This window comes from Lepisma saccharinum, chromosome 4 (assembly GCF_977018435.1).
Source record: "Lepisma saccharinum chromosome 4, izLepSacc3.1, whole genome shotgun sequence".
NCBI lineage: Eukaryota > Metazoa > Arthropoda > Insecta > Zygentoma > Lepismatidae > Lepisma > Lepisma saccharinum.
The window spans coordinates 45,825,426-45,840,844 of record NC_139232.1 but is presented as its reverse complement, the minus strand read 5'-3'; the positions used below and the strand labels follow the sequence as shown (position 1 = coordinate 45,840,844).

Sequence of the window (15,419 nt, the reverse complement as noted above, 5' to 3'; positions counted from 1 at the left end):
CATGGGCCACAGCAGCTAACACATTAATTTAATTTTCTTCTCCAGTAACTGTTCTTCGAAGGGTTCTTTGTTTAGGTTTAACACTTCCTTCAGTAGTAAATTGACTGACTGTACGTTGAAACGAAGCGAAAGAATGCACCCTGTCTGGAAAACGCTTAGCATAAACAACGACAGCTTGACGGAGATTCCTGCCAGATTCTCCATACATGAGAACCATTTCAATTTTCTCTTCTACAGTTAATACATCCATTGATATTAAAAAGTATCAACAGGTTTGTCAAATTAATCGCTCGGAGCATTCTTGTGATCTAAAAAACAATGATTTAACAAGTCTAAAAAGGAACTGTTTCTTGACATTGTTTTATTATTTTATTTATTTTATTTTTCTGTTGTAGCTTTGTTAAGCATCTTTGACACAACAATAAAAAAAATGAAACAAATATCGAATCTAACTTCTAAATGTTGTAAATAGGCGAATTACCAGCTTAATGAAATCTCAAAAGATTTGTCAAGAATTAGTACAAAGTTCATGCACGAGAATGTTTTATTTTTTCAATTTAAATGAATTGCAAAATGAAATACATTGGTTTTAAAGTGTAAACATTCAAGAAATGAAAATTTATCGATTATAGTGCCATCTATCACGAATCGAAAAAAATGTTTTAGACAAAACTTATGTATTTTTTTTCCGTAAAATCCGAATCTGTAATAAAAAATAGGTGTTTCTATTTGAAATTTCAGTTGCCCCCCGCTCCACCTACAAGAGGGGGAGGGGGTGTTCTTTTGTTGCACTACTAAACTTCCCCCTCCAAACTATCAACTTTTTATTTGGAACATTTTTTTGTAGGATGATTTTTTTCAAGATATTCAAATGATTCAGGTTAAAAAAATCACCCAGTATATAAAAGTATGCAATATCTACAGACCGAAATGTAAAATGGATACACATGCTGACAGACCTGCCTAAGCAATTGAAAATGTCGTATCACAGGGCAACAAGTTCGTATACATCATTGTTCACATACCGAGAAGGGTACATATTCTGTGAAATAATAAAATGCAGTTATAACATTCAGTTGAACATGATCTTAATGTGACAATAATTGTAGGAATATAAAAAGGCAGCCTAAGTAGTTTCAGCCCATACATCTATATCAATGGTTCTCAAACTTTCTTTTCTCATTGTACCCTTTAGTCATAACTAAATGTCTAATGTACCCCCACCATAAGTTTTCTCCGAATAGTGGGTTTTGAGGAATTTTTTGGCTGTCTGATTGGTGGGGCATTTTTCACATGTTGGAGGCGTGTTATCTTTAATAGATCATGTGTATGTATGTGGAAAGATGGTAAACAAATAAACATTATAATCTTATTATTATTATTTTTGGGGAGTTCCTACACTTAGTCTTTATAATGTGTTACAAAAATGAAAATGTGAAACACATGTATGATGAGAAGTACATAAAAAAACTTGAATTTTCACGTCTTTTTTCAAGTTGAAAAAAAAACTAAAAAACAAAAGTAAGTTTGTAAACAAACTGTCAAGCACAATTTTGGAGTTTTTTTTATGTAACTAGTGAGTTTCTAGTGAGAAGGATGTGCCTGCATAGCCTGACACAGTTTCTTGTGTGGTTGTGCACTTGAAACTTTCAAGTAGAGATTCACCTCCAAATTTAGTCTTCTACCCTGAAGATGAGATTGACGTTAGCTCTCGAAAGCTTGGAATCTTTTCCACAACTCACCTGGTCGATAGCCCGAGAGAACCTTTTCATCATTCGTTGCCAGGAAAGCTTCAAGCCCTACTTCTAGACGTATAAAGTTTTATGAAATCAGTACTTAACGTAGCTCTATATAATAAAGAAATATGTGATTCTAGCTTACATAAAACGTTGAAAATCATGTTTTGCAGGCATAATTTGCATTTGGGATATCTGTATCTATGGTCCAGCAGTAGTCAGCCAGCATACGAGGACTCCATTTGCCTAACTGCATATTCTTACATCTTTGTGGAGTAGATTCCATTCTTTCAGTCTGGAACTTAAAATTTCAGATTGTTGTTTAGACAACTGTAAATCCCTAATGAGATCATTAAGATCCTTTAACCTTGAGTTAAAAAGCAAGGTTCTGACGAACAACGTGCTTCAAATGTAGGATCACTTCTATCTTCATCTGTAACTTCTTCTGTAGATATATCACAATCAGTTTGTGAACTTAGTCACATTGGGATAAATTGGTATAGGGAACTCGTCACTATGAAAGAGTGGCCTCATTGTAGATGGTAAATTCGGGTAGTTAACTCTGTAATTTATTTTAGATGTGATACCTTTAATGTTAGTTAAACAGAAATAGCAATGAGTTGAACGGCCCTTCGGTTCCCTCCAAATCATAGGAATTGCAAATGGCATCTGACATGTACCATTTTTCCACCCAGTGAGAAGCCTAACACACGATACAAAGCATATATTCGGGGCTCAAGGCATCAAAATCACCAACTTTACACCCGAAGTAAAGTTCATAACACTTTTTCACAAGTGGTGTGATGTTTTGCCTCTGCAACTTGAAGGTTAGTTGACCACACACATAGCAGAAATTGTCTGGGTGATTTAAACACTTTCTTGGCATAATTGAAAATATGTACTATACTATATATACAAAACCACTATAAGTTCTCAAGAGCAACACACTCCAATATCATGCTAACAAAGTACGCCAAAACTTCCTAACGTGATTCAGTAACTCTCAGCGCCACCGCTAGGCGATGTGTTGTCTGCTTGTACGGCAGCGTATTCCCAACTCTCCACTTCCTATTGCCCTTCCATCTCAACTACTGAACATGCATAAACCTGCACAGACTTGGCTTCCTGATTTCAGCAAAACACAACACCTGTACATCTTGAAAAGAAACACTACATCCCATGGCAAGCAATAAAAAATGCTACAATTCAATTTCAAAAAGTACTGTAACAGAAAAATTGTGCCTGGTGGAAAAATTTTAATTACATAGTTGAATTCAGGGCAAAAAAAAATACACTAGAATCGCTTTTAGTTTTCTTGTAAAAAAAAAATATGTTGACCAATGTTATTCATTGCTGTATGCTCTTACCTTGGTCGGGGAAATGCCATAAATTGAATATTGCATATTTTGAATCTTTTAAGCTCAGTTCTAATCTTGGATGAAGCCATTAACACTGGCATACAACTAGCTGAATACTGCATCAAGTAACTTAGTTATTTGCGACCCTTCTCGGAGTGTGGACAACCCAGTTGCACTGCTTCCAAACATCATCTTACCTAGTATTGGCCCCCTTTACTCTGAGATGTCACAATTACAAAATTATAGAACCCTATAAAATTTAATATTGTCACACTAGTAGTATCTCATGAGCACACATTGTTTTCTGTGATGGGATTCTGTTAATACAGTATTCTAACATAGAGGGACCTAGTGGCAACTCTCTGCAGTTTATTGTTTCTTTACAAATTTTCAAATTGTATGAAGGTAGGATTCCAGCTGAAATTACGCATGATAGTGAAAGTGTGTTAGGAGACCGAAGGGCAGAACTCTTCAATGCTTATATTCACGGTAACTTCTGCTTCCCATCTTCCCTTGCAGCATTGCCAAACGTAAGACCAGTCTGTTCCTCCTCTCTAACAACCCTTGCCACTACACCCGATGAGGTGAAGAATCTATTGTCATCTCTTTCAGCTCACCGTGCCCTGGGACCGGATGATATCAACACCATGTTCCTCATGAAAACTGTGCTATCCTCTCTCCATTCTCTTGAACAGATGTTTCTTGGAAGGCATCTTTGTTCTTGCTTGGAAACAAGCTAACATCACACCGATTCACAAAAGTTGTAACAAAAATCTTGTTTCGTCTTACAGACCAATCTCCTTACTCTCTCCTCTGTCCATCATCTGTGAAAAAATAATCAAAGACAGACTGTACAAATTTGTTTCTCCATACTTAAGCTCAAAGCAACATGGTTTTCTTCCTGGTAGCTCCTGTCTTACAAACCTGTCTGTTTTACTCTCACATGCTATGAAATGCATTTCAAATAATTCACAATTAGATGTAATATACTTTGATCTGGCCAAAGCCTTTGACACTGTTAGTCATCGTCTTCCGATTCACAAATTATGCAATAGATTCAACATTCATGGCAAATTTCGTTCTTCCAGGAACTGTTTCTAACTTTCTTCCTGTCCTCTCTGGAGTTCCACAGGGTAGTGTTCTAGGACCCCTCTTGTTCATATTATTCGTCGATGACCTTGCCGACCATCTCACAGCTCCCTCTAGTAATTACCTTCTTTTCGCAGATGACTAAAATTTTCAGAGAAATCTCCACTTCCGACGATACTCATCTTCTTCAGAATGACATAACAACATTTACTTCCTGGTGCCTGACATGGGACCTTAAATTACATCCTGACAAGTGTACTACTCTCACTATCTCTCTCAAGAAGAATCTGTTAAAGTCATCTTACTCCATCTCTGGCAATAACACCAAAGCAGTATCCTCTCACAAAGACCTAGGCATTGTTTTCGACCAAAAGCTCACATTAGAGGAACATATTTTATGCACCACAAAAAAGGCCATGCATCTCTTAGGTTTACTATACCGTTTCAATGAAATTAGTGACATCTCAGCCCTCACCTTGTACTTCAAATCATTCATTTCCCCAGTAATAGAATACTGCTCTCCCGTCTGGTCCATGGTGTGTCCCACTCAGCTCTCTAGAATCGATTCGGTCTTTCACTTCTTCCTAGCTATAGTCTGTCACAGGGTTCCCTCATTATGCAATTTTTTATCTCCGCATGTCTTGTCTTGTGTAAACTTACAAACTGCTTATCAGCGACGTTTGCAGAATGATTTCAGTTATTTATACAAAATTGTGAATGGCAAAATACCCTGCAACACACTTCTTGAGGAATTTCACTTTCGAGTACCTATGCGCACAACACGAAACACAAGATTATTTTATACAAAAAAACCTAGACTAGAAATTCAAAAAAGATCTCTCTTTTACAGACTTGCAGCACAATACAATGATCTCCCCTCAAGTATTGATATATTTTCCTCCGAGTTTGCCTTTCGCTCTTCTATCAGAAGAAATGCTTGTAATTAATATCACATAGTGCCATCTTTTACTTATTTTTTTGTTCATTTGCTATTCACTTTTATGTTGTTTTGTTACTCTTAATTATTTTTAATTTTTTTTGCTTATTATTATTGCTTTGTCATTGTTGACAAGTTCAGTGTGAAATGGCCACCTGTGCTGTATCTGGAATTTTCTCAATAAATAAATAAATAATAAGAAATAAACATACAAGGGCAAGCTGAAAAGTAATGCCTCCTATTTTTTTGTGACTGTATAAAGACATTTTGGATTTTGAGCAACCATGCATTGTACTCTTCAGACTTTCCCCCTTCTCCATTCCAAGTTTCAAACTTCTATCACTAGGGGTTGCTGAAATAGGCGAGGAAAATTGCAGCATGTAACCATACTATGTCGGTGCACCTGAAACTGCGTGTGGTGACAGAGTTTCTAACTGCAGAAAATGTGTCCCCCAATTGACATTCATCAGAGAAGGAACTCTCAACGTGTGTGGTAAATAACTTTTTGAGAGTTCCTCAGCAGGGGTTTTCATTGTGAGCATGAACAGCCCAACATCATAAAGTACTGACGTTACACATTCATTGCCATAAAAAGCCTTCATTCTCTGATGAATGTCAATTGGGGGACACATTTTCTGTAGTTAGAAACTCTGTCACCACACGCAGTTTCAGGTGCACCGACATAGTATGGTTACATGCTGCAATTTTCCTCGCCTAGTTCAGCAACCCCTGGTGATAGAAGTTTGAAACTTGGAATGGAGAAGGGGGAAAGTCTGAAGAGTATAATGCATGGTTGCTCAAAATCCAAAATGTCTTTATACAGTCACAAAAAAATAGGAGGCATTACTTTTCAGCCTGCCCTCGCAACACTGAATATTTCCTTCTTGTATAATTGGTTTTATTTATGGCACTGTGTTTCATTTATGGCACTGTGTACATTTTACTGTATATTGCTGATTATTTTTACCATTAAAGTTTTAAAAAGTAAGGCTTCCATAAATTTATAGGCCCCTCAAAGATGATATGAAGGGGGTGGGGGGTAGAATACATATACATTTAAAACATATAATTTGTTTTATTAATTTGTATTTTCAGATTGCAGAGGAGAAATTCTAATGTTGTTAGTGCTAATTATAATGAAAGTTACATGGAAGATGTGGAAGATAGTACAGAGAGTGATACCGATTCAGATGACGAGGAAGAGGAGGATTATCATCATGCAAGCTCTAGTGAAAGAAATGAACAAACTGTGGATACACCTGATAAATCACGGTGTTCATTATCATGAAGAAAGTTTTGCTCCAAATTATGGAGCCTCATAACTGAACAAAACTTATATTTTTGTGTGTATAAATATATATGTATATGGGATGATGCATTGTAATATAAAATGAAATATCTTGTTTACTTTAGTAGTTTCTGTACAGTGAAAATTTGATTGGTGCTTTATGAAGAATGTATAAAGTATAGCATGTGAAAATGGTCTTGTATTATTAGCTTTATACAAAATCAGTTGTGTGTGTGTAGATTTAATGTTATGGAATTCACAGGGAAAAATAATTATTGCTAGTTTGTATATTTTGTAATTTTCTCTCTTTGACTAGAAAGTATGAATTATTGTGATGATTTTGTATATTTTGTAATTTTCTTCTTTGACTTGAATGTATGAATTATTGTGATTTATTGACAAATAGCCCAAATATAATTTTGGCCATGCAGAAACTATGGTGACAAATATATCATGTAATGCTGTGTTAAGAAAAATTGAAAATTTTATGTCTGAGAGTATAAGTTTCCTTGTATTACTGTTAATTTATACAAAGTATTGATTTGAAATTTTTTGCGAAGTGCTGACATCAGGAAAAGCTTTACCATTTATGATAACATGAAAATTTGGAACTACCTGCAATCATAATGCAACCTATTACAAAATTTCTTGACTAAGATATGCAGCCAGATATCTTCATGTATGTTAAATCCACTATTCACCACATAGACCAAAAGGTTTGTTCTTTCCGTCCATACATTCCTTTATCTTTTATTTTTGACAAATCGGAGTACTATACTGCTGGACAAAAAAAACCGGACACTTGCATTTTTTGTGATAACGCAATGGGTCGATAAAAGCTCTGGTACAAGGGCTAACTAAATGTTGCAGAAACTGAATTAAGTACGAATGCATAAACAAAGTACGAGCCTATGAATGGTGCATATGGTACTACATGATCTGCCGAACATTCTGTAATATACCTGCGAGCTGTTATTGCAATTCAGATGTCAAATATTAAAGTGTCCGGTTTTCATTGTCCAGCAGTATATAATATCGGTCACTTTACCATTGCTGAAATGTATTTCAAGTGTAATCAAATAAATACTTTCTTTTCAGTTGTAGAACATGAATTTCAATATGAAACTCTATTAATTTGATAAAATTTCGATGTCACTTGAACAACCTTTAATTAAGACATTCCTTTCAATAATGAAAAATGTAATGTTTTATTTTTAGTTTGTTGATGAGAGGGTATTAATTTTTTGTAATTTTTAACTTTTTCAATTACAAAATAAAGATATCTCTACAGTACTTTGTTGTATTGATGCTGTATATCATTATAATGAACATTTTCCCTCCCTCGTCCCTCTAATGTATAAACAAAACTTACTAGACCCCATCCACTAATAAGAAATAGGCCTGGCTAGAAAAATTATCATGAGTGTTTGGAAGTAAGTTACTTTTAATAGCAGCTGTAACAGTAAGGTTATGTTTTCTTCACAATAGATGTAACATTATCAACAGTTACTTTATGGCACTTAAATTGTTAACTTGAAAACTTATAACGTGAGTGAATGAAGAGTTAAATTTGTTAACTCTGTTTCCAACTAATTGCTAAGGTAGAAGAGATTTTTGTGAAATTGCCAAAGGCAAGGGGGATAGGCTTTGCTGCATGCTAAATTAGAACATCCCTGCTTTATTGCAATTTGTTGTTTCAAGGTGGTAGTCAAGCTCGAGAGAAGTCATTGTCGAGGAAGTGTATCTTGTTGAGCTTGGAATGGAAGAAAGAAACAGGTGCAAGTGAAATTGAAGCCAACACATCTAATGTGGCAGTCATACAAATAATTTTTCAAATTAAAATCACTGAATTAAAGTTGACCCCTTGTTGCATGATATATTTGTTGTAATAATATAAATATATCAAGACTTATATTATGTACCAGAAACATAAATAAAAACATGTGCAAGTCTTCATGTATTTATTTTATTACAATTATTGATCATTCATTGTTTAATTTACAAAAAAAAAAAAAGTAACTTACTTTTGAAGTACCAGTTGCTGTAACTGATTCACTTTTAAAATGTAACTTCCCAAATACTGATTATCATCTTTGGTCTTTAGTACTTGGAAACATACCCAGCTTGTTAAAAACTTGAATTACGCACATGTGTCTGCGAAATGATGTTTTGATGCTAAAGATGGAACAAAAGGTTATAAAGTGTGTTACCGAGTGGTAACAAGCAAAACATATACATTACTACTGTGAAGCATAAGAAAAACCTGCAATCGTTGGATTTAGTCGTTTCTTGTACTTCAGAAACAATGTTCAAATGTGTATTTCATTTTCTGTACATAAATTCCATTGAACTATTTGCAAAATATTGTTGGAAATTACATGAGGCTGTACAATTACGTATTTTTTAAAAAAGGCTAAGCAAATACCACTTTACGCCAATACAGTGAAATCGCAGTTATACGTTCTAGAATAGTAAGTTTTTTTCTGGCAGACCCTGTTCGATTACCGTAAGGTCATGTACTCTTATATTTCAGTAATACGATTTTTCAAGTTACACAATTAACGATTTCAGTCCCAACAAGGAAAAGACTTCAGTTATGCATTTTTAACTGTGTTTACTCGAAAGAATGCTGCTCTTGGGAGTTAAAAGTTTCCATGAAGATAACATGTGCCACCCACTCCCATGCAGGTTTTCTTATCAGCTATAATCAGGCAACCAGACTCTCAACTCTGAATTCTATTTTTGTTGCTTGCATTGGAGAGAAGGGGAGGGGTAATGCACACTTGAACCAGATTGCCCACTTGCTAAATAATCCTGCTTTTGCTCTTTGCATTTCCATGGGCGAGTCGTATCTACCTGAAGCAGATCGGAAATTGATTTCTTTCAAGTTGTCAGACAAAGTCACTGGCACCACACTTTCCAGCCTATCCTAGACAATACAAACAAGCTGAAAAAAAGGGAGGGGAGGGGGTCAACAGGTTTGCAGGTGGGGAAAGTTCTGCTGTGTCTTATTACCATGATACATATTTAAAGAAGACAGAGAAGTTGCAGTACTTTATGTAAATGAAATCGCAGATAAACAAATTATTGATCATTGAGTGACTAATTTTTATCACGTGAATGACTGAAGAAAAGTAGCCATCAGTGCCGTGCCAGACAAAAAGTATACATAACCCCACCCCCTCTCCTCCTTTCAACAAACAAGTTTCCCCTCCCCCTTTCTCTCTCTTCCGACTACTAGGAAGGATTCCGTTGAAGTGCAGGTAAAGAATTGTGAATAGTGGTTGAGCTCTCTTGTCAATTTTCCACATGCTTTTTTGTGGAGGGAGAACAAAAGACACCTTAGTCACACTTTTAATGTGTTCTAACCCTACAGAAAGCAGCATTGGTTTGGTAATAGTGTGTGTGTTCCCCGATTGTAAGTCAGAAGGCTCCATGGATGATTCCCACCTAACGGGGGATGTAAGAAGTGCTCCTTTTCCCTTCCTGTCCATCAAGGGAGGTGTGAGGAATGCTAATGCCTCTTCCCCCCACTCAGCAATGCCTCTTCCATGAAAAATCAATGAGATTGCTGCAAAAGCAAGGAACCTCTTCCTTATGTGTTCAGTACTGTAATATAATTAAAATTTAAAAATGATGTTCGAGTTGCTCGCTAAATGGCAGGGAGGTCTGCCACGTGAAGTACGTGTCATATGCATGAAGCAATAGGACTGACTGAAATCGAGTGTCTTTGTCTTCGTGTGTGTGTGAGCGAGCGCGATGCGACCGCAAGTGGTGGTACTTCGTATAACCTGTGTCTTTGTGTATATAATATCCGTTATTATAATATATAGTTGTGTTCATGAACTATGAGAGACTTCATTCTTCAACCCAACACGAGATCAACACACTCCTGGACTTGAGAAAGTTACGCCAGGTGTTTTAATGGTGTAAAGCCGCTTCATGGTCCTCCAAACCTGGATTTGCGCAGTACGTGCCACGTGTAGTGAATTGACTTAACCAGCAGCTTTTTGTGCATTATCTCCCATGCCGGGTGTGTTCTGACTTTTGTGTCTGGACTAGTGTTAATGTTGTGAACTATGGAGCAGATTCTTTCGTGCAAACGTGTTCTGAAATGCGAAGTTATGTGTGTTGAAAACAAGATTGCGTCAGACGACCTCTCACAAGAGAGCGTCACCGTGTACATCAACAAAACCATACAATTAACCGAGGACACTCAGAAACTCTTACGTGATCTGTCATCCGAGTGCAGTGATGAGCAGTTTGCGGAGTTTGATGCAGAAATCAGCTCAATTCAAGACCGATTAGAGCAGATGTTGGTGACATTGTATCATGCTCAAAAGCAGCAGGGCGTGGCAATGGCTGCCAGTGCATCGTCGGTTAAAGCCAGTAGTGACGTAAGACTACCTAAATTGGACTTGCCTGTGTTCACGGGAAACTTACAGCAGTGGCTGTCGTTTCGTGATTTGTTCGTTGCGTCTGTACATAATAATAATAGCTCTTTGTCCCCTGCACAGAAACTTCAATATTTGAAGTCTAGAATATGTGGTGAACCTGCATTGTTGCTGCAATCTATTACGATTACAGACACAAATTACAAAGAAGCGTGGGAAATTTTGAACAATAGGTATCAGCAAAGGCACGTTCTTGTGAATGATACGATCAAGCGACTCGTGTCGCAACCTTGTCTCCAGACAGAATCAGCTGTTGCCTTGAGAAAACTCACGGACGTAACAACTGAGTGTGTTCGTGTACTCAGAGTTCTAGAAGTTCCAGTTCAACATTGGGATGCAATTTTGGTTTTCGAATTCGTGGAGAAGCTCGACAGTGTGTCACGACAGCAGTGGGAGCTTAGTGCGTCAGCCGATCAACTTCCGACGCTTGAGCAGCTACGAGCCTTTCTTGATACGAGAGCGAGAGCGTTGTCAGCATCTTCTAGACCCCCCAAACAACAAGGATACTCAGTGAAACAACCCTTTAGTGATTCCAGTGCCAAAACAAATGCGAATTCTTTTCATGTGTCAGTGTGTTGCCCTAAATGTCACCAGGAGTCCCACCAGATGTATAAGTGTAATCAATATAATAGCCTGAGAGAGAGGCATTTGTGAAAAGTAGTGGCTTGTGCTATAATTGCCTTAGTTTTTTTCATAAGGTGAGTAAATGCAGCGCTAGTTTGTGCCGTACTTGCAATAAGAAACACCATACATCCCTTCATCGTGAAGTGACCCCCTCCCCCCCAAGGAAGTTTGGCAACTTCGCATCAGATTGTGATGTCACATTTAGCGGCCGATCACGGGAAATTGAGCACTGAAGTGTTACTTCCGACAGCAATTGCAAACATAAAGGATAAAGATAACCAGTGTCAGCCCTTCCGTGCATTATTGGATAGTTGTAGTGAGGTTTCGTTTATTAGTGCCAATGCAGTTCAAATGTTAGGGCTGAAAAGAAAGAGCATGTTTGTGTCAGTAACAGGCATTTCTTCTGTTAACGCTGGGAAGTCACATTCAGCTGTTGATATCACGATTGAGTCCCGAGACGGTAAACATTCCTACACAACCTCTGTGTTGGTGGTGAAAAGGATTAAGTCACCGCTGCCACATGTGACTATTCAAAACACTGGGAGCTGGAGCCATGTCCGCAGACTTGACCTTGCTGACCCCACATTTCATACAAGGGGAAACATTGACCTACTTTTCGGGTGTGATATATATGCGTCGCTGCTAATGAGAGGAAAACGAGAAGGCAAGGAAGGAGAACCGATTGCAATTCAAACTCGCTTAGGTTGGGTTATTTGCGGAGGAGTAAAGCAACAAACTTCAAAACATTCATTCACCTCTCTTCACATGTCAGTTGAACAAAATAATGTAAACCAGTCATTAAGAAAATTCTTTGAGATTGAAGAATTGCCGCAGAGAGAGTTCGTAACAGAAGAGCACTTATGCGAAGAGCATTTTGAAACTACACATCGTCGCAAAACAGATGGACGTTACGTCGTAAATTTGCCATTTCAGAGCAATTGGGAAGAATTGGGGTACTCTAAGGAGAGAGCAAGAAAGTGTTTGTTATCACAAGAGCAAAGATTACAGAAAGATCCAGTAAAACAACAACAATCCCAAGCATTTATGCGAGAATATCTCACCTTGCAACACATGACACCAGTGGCGGAGGATGAGGCCCCCAAAGTACCCCCCACATCTTATTACATTCCACATTATTGTGTAACAAATCTGCAGTTCGAATTCAATGGAGAAGACGCGAAGAAAACTTTCGAGGGAAACCGTGCGGTGAAGATACAGGAGGAAGGAGAAACACATTGGGTGTACGTTGCTAGCAAGAAAAATCCAGCAGACTGTGCGAGCCGTGGAATCTCGACTTCGGCCTTACTTAATCATCCATTATGGTGGACTGGCCCCCCATTCTTAAAAAATTCAGTGTTGCCAGTGGAGCAGTTTTACACATGTGATACTGATGAAGTGACATCAGAGCAGAGACAGTCATTTGTAGCCATGGTGAGGACAGCAGAAAATACATTATTTGAGAATTACTCGTCGCTGAGTAAATTGCAGTGGGTTGCAGCATGGTGTATGCGCTTTGCATTCAATACCAAGCATAGGGACGACAAGCTTCGTGGTCCATTGAGCGCATCAGAGCTGTGGTTAGCATTGGTTGCATTAGTAAAACTAGCCCAAGAAGAAGAATTTTTGTGTGAGAAAGGAGCGGTCTTAGCTTCAAAGAGCAAATTACAATACTTGAATCCATTTGTTGATGAAATGGGTGTTATTAGAGTAGGAGGAAGATTGGAGCATAGTAACCTTCCGCATAACGTCAAACATCCAATTGTGCTTCCAAAATCACACAAATTAACAGAGCTGTTAATCACACACGAGCACATCATTAACTTACATGCAGGTCCGCAGCTTGTCCTGTCAACACTGCGACAAACATTTTGGATAATAAATGGCCGAGACAAGGTTCGTCAAGTGCTGCGAAGGTGTGTCATCTGCCACAGATATGCTTCCGTGACATCACAACAAATAATGAGTAATTTGCCACCGCCAAGAGTGACTGTTAGTCGACCGTTTTTATACCGTGGTATAGACTATGCTGGCCCAATTCAGTTGAAGTATATGGTTGGAAGAAGTGTGCTCGAAAATACAAGGGATACATAGCTTTATTTGTTTGTTTCAGCACTAAGGCTATCCACTTAGAGCTGGTGTCCAATGCATCTACAGCGGCGTTCCTAGCGGCCCTCAAGAAATTCATCTCACGTCGCGGTAAACCTAGTGATATGTATAGCGACTGTGGTACTAACTTTGTTGGAGCAAGTAGGAAACTGAAGGAGCTATGTGAAGTGACAAAATGAGCAGAACGTGATGAAACCACATCGCATTTCATTGCTTCCAGTGGGATCGAGTGGCATTTTAATCCACCAGGAGCTCCTCATATGGGTGGACTTTGGGAAGCAGGTGTGAAGTCTGTAAAACACCATTTAAGGAGAGTAGTTGGAAACACAATTCTCACATTCGAAGAAATGTACACTGTTCTCACGCAGATTGAGGCGTGCCTCAACTCACGACCAATATCCCCAATGTCGGAGGATCCAAATGACTTGCAAGCCTTAACCCCAGGTCATTTCCTCATTGGAGATTCTTTAGTGGCGGCACCAGAAAGGGACTTCAGCAAGACTCCTCTTAATTGATTATCAAGATGGCAGCTAATGCAGAAACTTATGCAACATTTTTGGCAGAGGTGGTCAAAGGAATATCTGTCCAGACTTCAGCAGAGTCCCAAATGGTTCTCGAAACATCGAGACTTCGGAGAGGGTGACATGGTCATTGTTCGAGAAGATAACATCCCTCCACAAGAATGGAAACTGGGGAGAGTGGTAGAGGTCCATGCCGGACGAGATGGAAGAGTGCGATCAGCAACAGTAAAGACTGTAAATGGACTGTGTAAGAGACCAATCATGAAATTATCATTGCTACCATTTGAAGTAGAGAAGTAAACTTGAGAAATCTATATGTTAATGTCAAATATTCAATATCAGGAGTTATGTTTGAAGTGTTTATATATGTTAGCCTACATTGTAATTTCAATCTTATAATCACTGTGTTAAAGGTTAAAAATATGTTGAAATGTATATTTCAAGGTGGGGGAGGATGTTCAGTACTGTAATATAATTAAAATTTAAAAATGATGTTAGAGATGCTCGCTAGATGGCAGGGAGGTCTGCCACGTGAAGTACGTGTCATATGCATGACGCAATACGACTGACTGAACTCTAGTGTCTTTGTCTTTGTGTGTGTGTGAGCAAGTGCGATGCGACCGCAAGTGGTGGTACTTCGCATAACCTGTGTCTTTGTGTATATAATATCCGTTATTATAATATATAGTTGTGTTCATGAACTATGAGAGACTTCATTCTTCAACCCAACACGAGATCAACACACTCCTGGACTTGGGAAAGTTACGCCAGGTGTTTTAATGGTGTAACGCCGCTTCATTATGTGTTATGTCTGGCTGGAGGGGAGGGGAGGGAGAGGTTGCCTGGCCTAATGAACAAGCTTCTGGCAAATTGTATATCATTGATAGGGCTTGGGAAACATATATGAGAAACAAGAGTTACAGCAAACATAAGATCTTTTGCTGGGACCTGAATGACTGAACGGATGGACTAAACTGGTAAACCTTGCTTGCACCCCTGCCCCTCCCTTCCGGTGCCTTCACTGTTTCTCATGATTTTATAAATTTACATTAATCATTTAGAACAGATTAGTGCAATATAGCAAACTTTGGTGTATATATAGTACTCGTTTTCTTTCTCTGTGTACCCTTTTCCCCATTCTGTGCACAATAAAACGTATAACTGAGATTTCACTGTATCAGTATATGAAAAGTTGCAGTAACAAAGTTTCGAGAATACAGTGGAACATCGATGTTACATTTTTCAAAGGACCAAGGTGAAAAAGCTTAACCATAGAACACTAACATGGGTTTTCACTGAACTGATG

General features: G+C 38.1%; 2 protein-coding genes across 2 annotated transcripts in view; both read left to right on the top strand.

Annotated features, from left to right (window-relative positions):
• Positions 1–7,701, top strand: part of LOC145986439 (uncharacterized) — a 50,469-nt gene extending 42,768 nt beyond the window's left edge. The window contains exon 9 of the mRNA XM_083120456.1: positions 6,216–7,701. Coding sequence (XP_082976582.1) covers positions 6,216–6,408 — 193 coding nt within the window. The 3' untranslated portion in view covers positions 6,409–7,701. The remainder of the gene's footprint in view (positions 1–6,215) is intronic.
• Positions 7,702–11,678: 3,977 nt separating this feature from the next.
• LOC145986911 (uncharacterized) lies at positions 11,679–13,577 on the top strand. Its single transcript, XM_083121378.1, has one exon. It carries the CDS (start codon positions 11,679–11,681, stop codon positions 13,575–13,577), a length of 1,899 nt encoding a protein of 632 aa, XP_082977504.1.
• Positions 13,578–15,419: the final 1,842 nt, after the last annotated feature.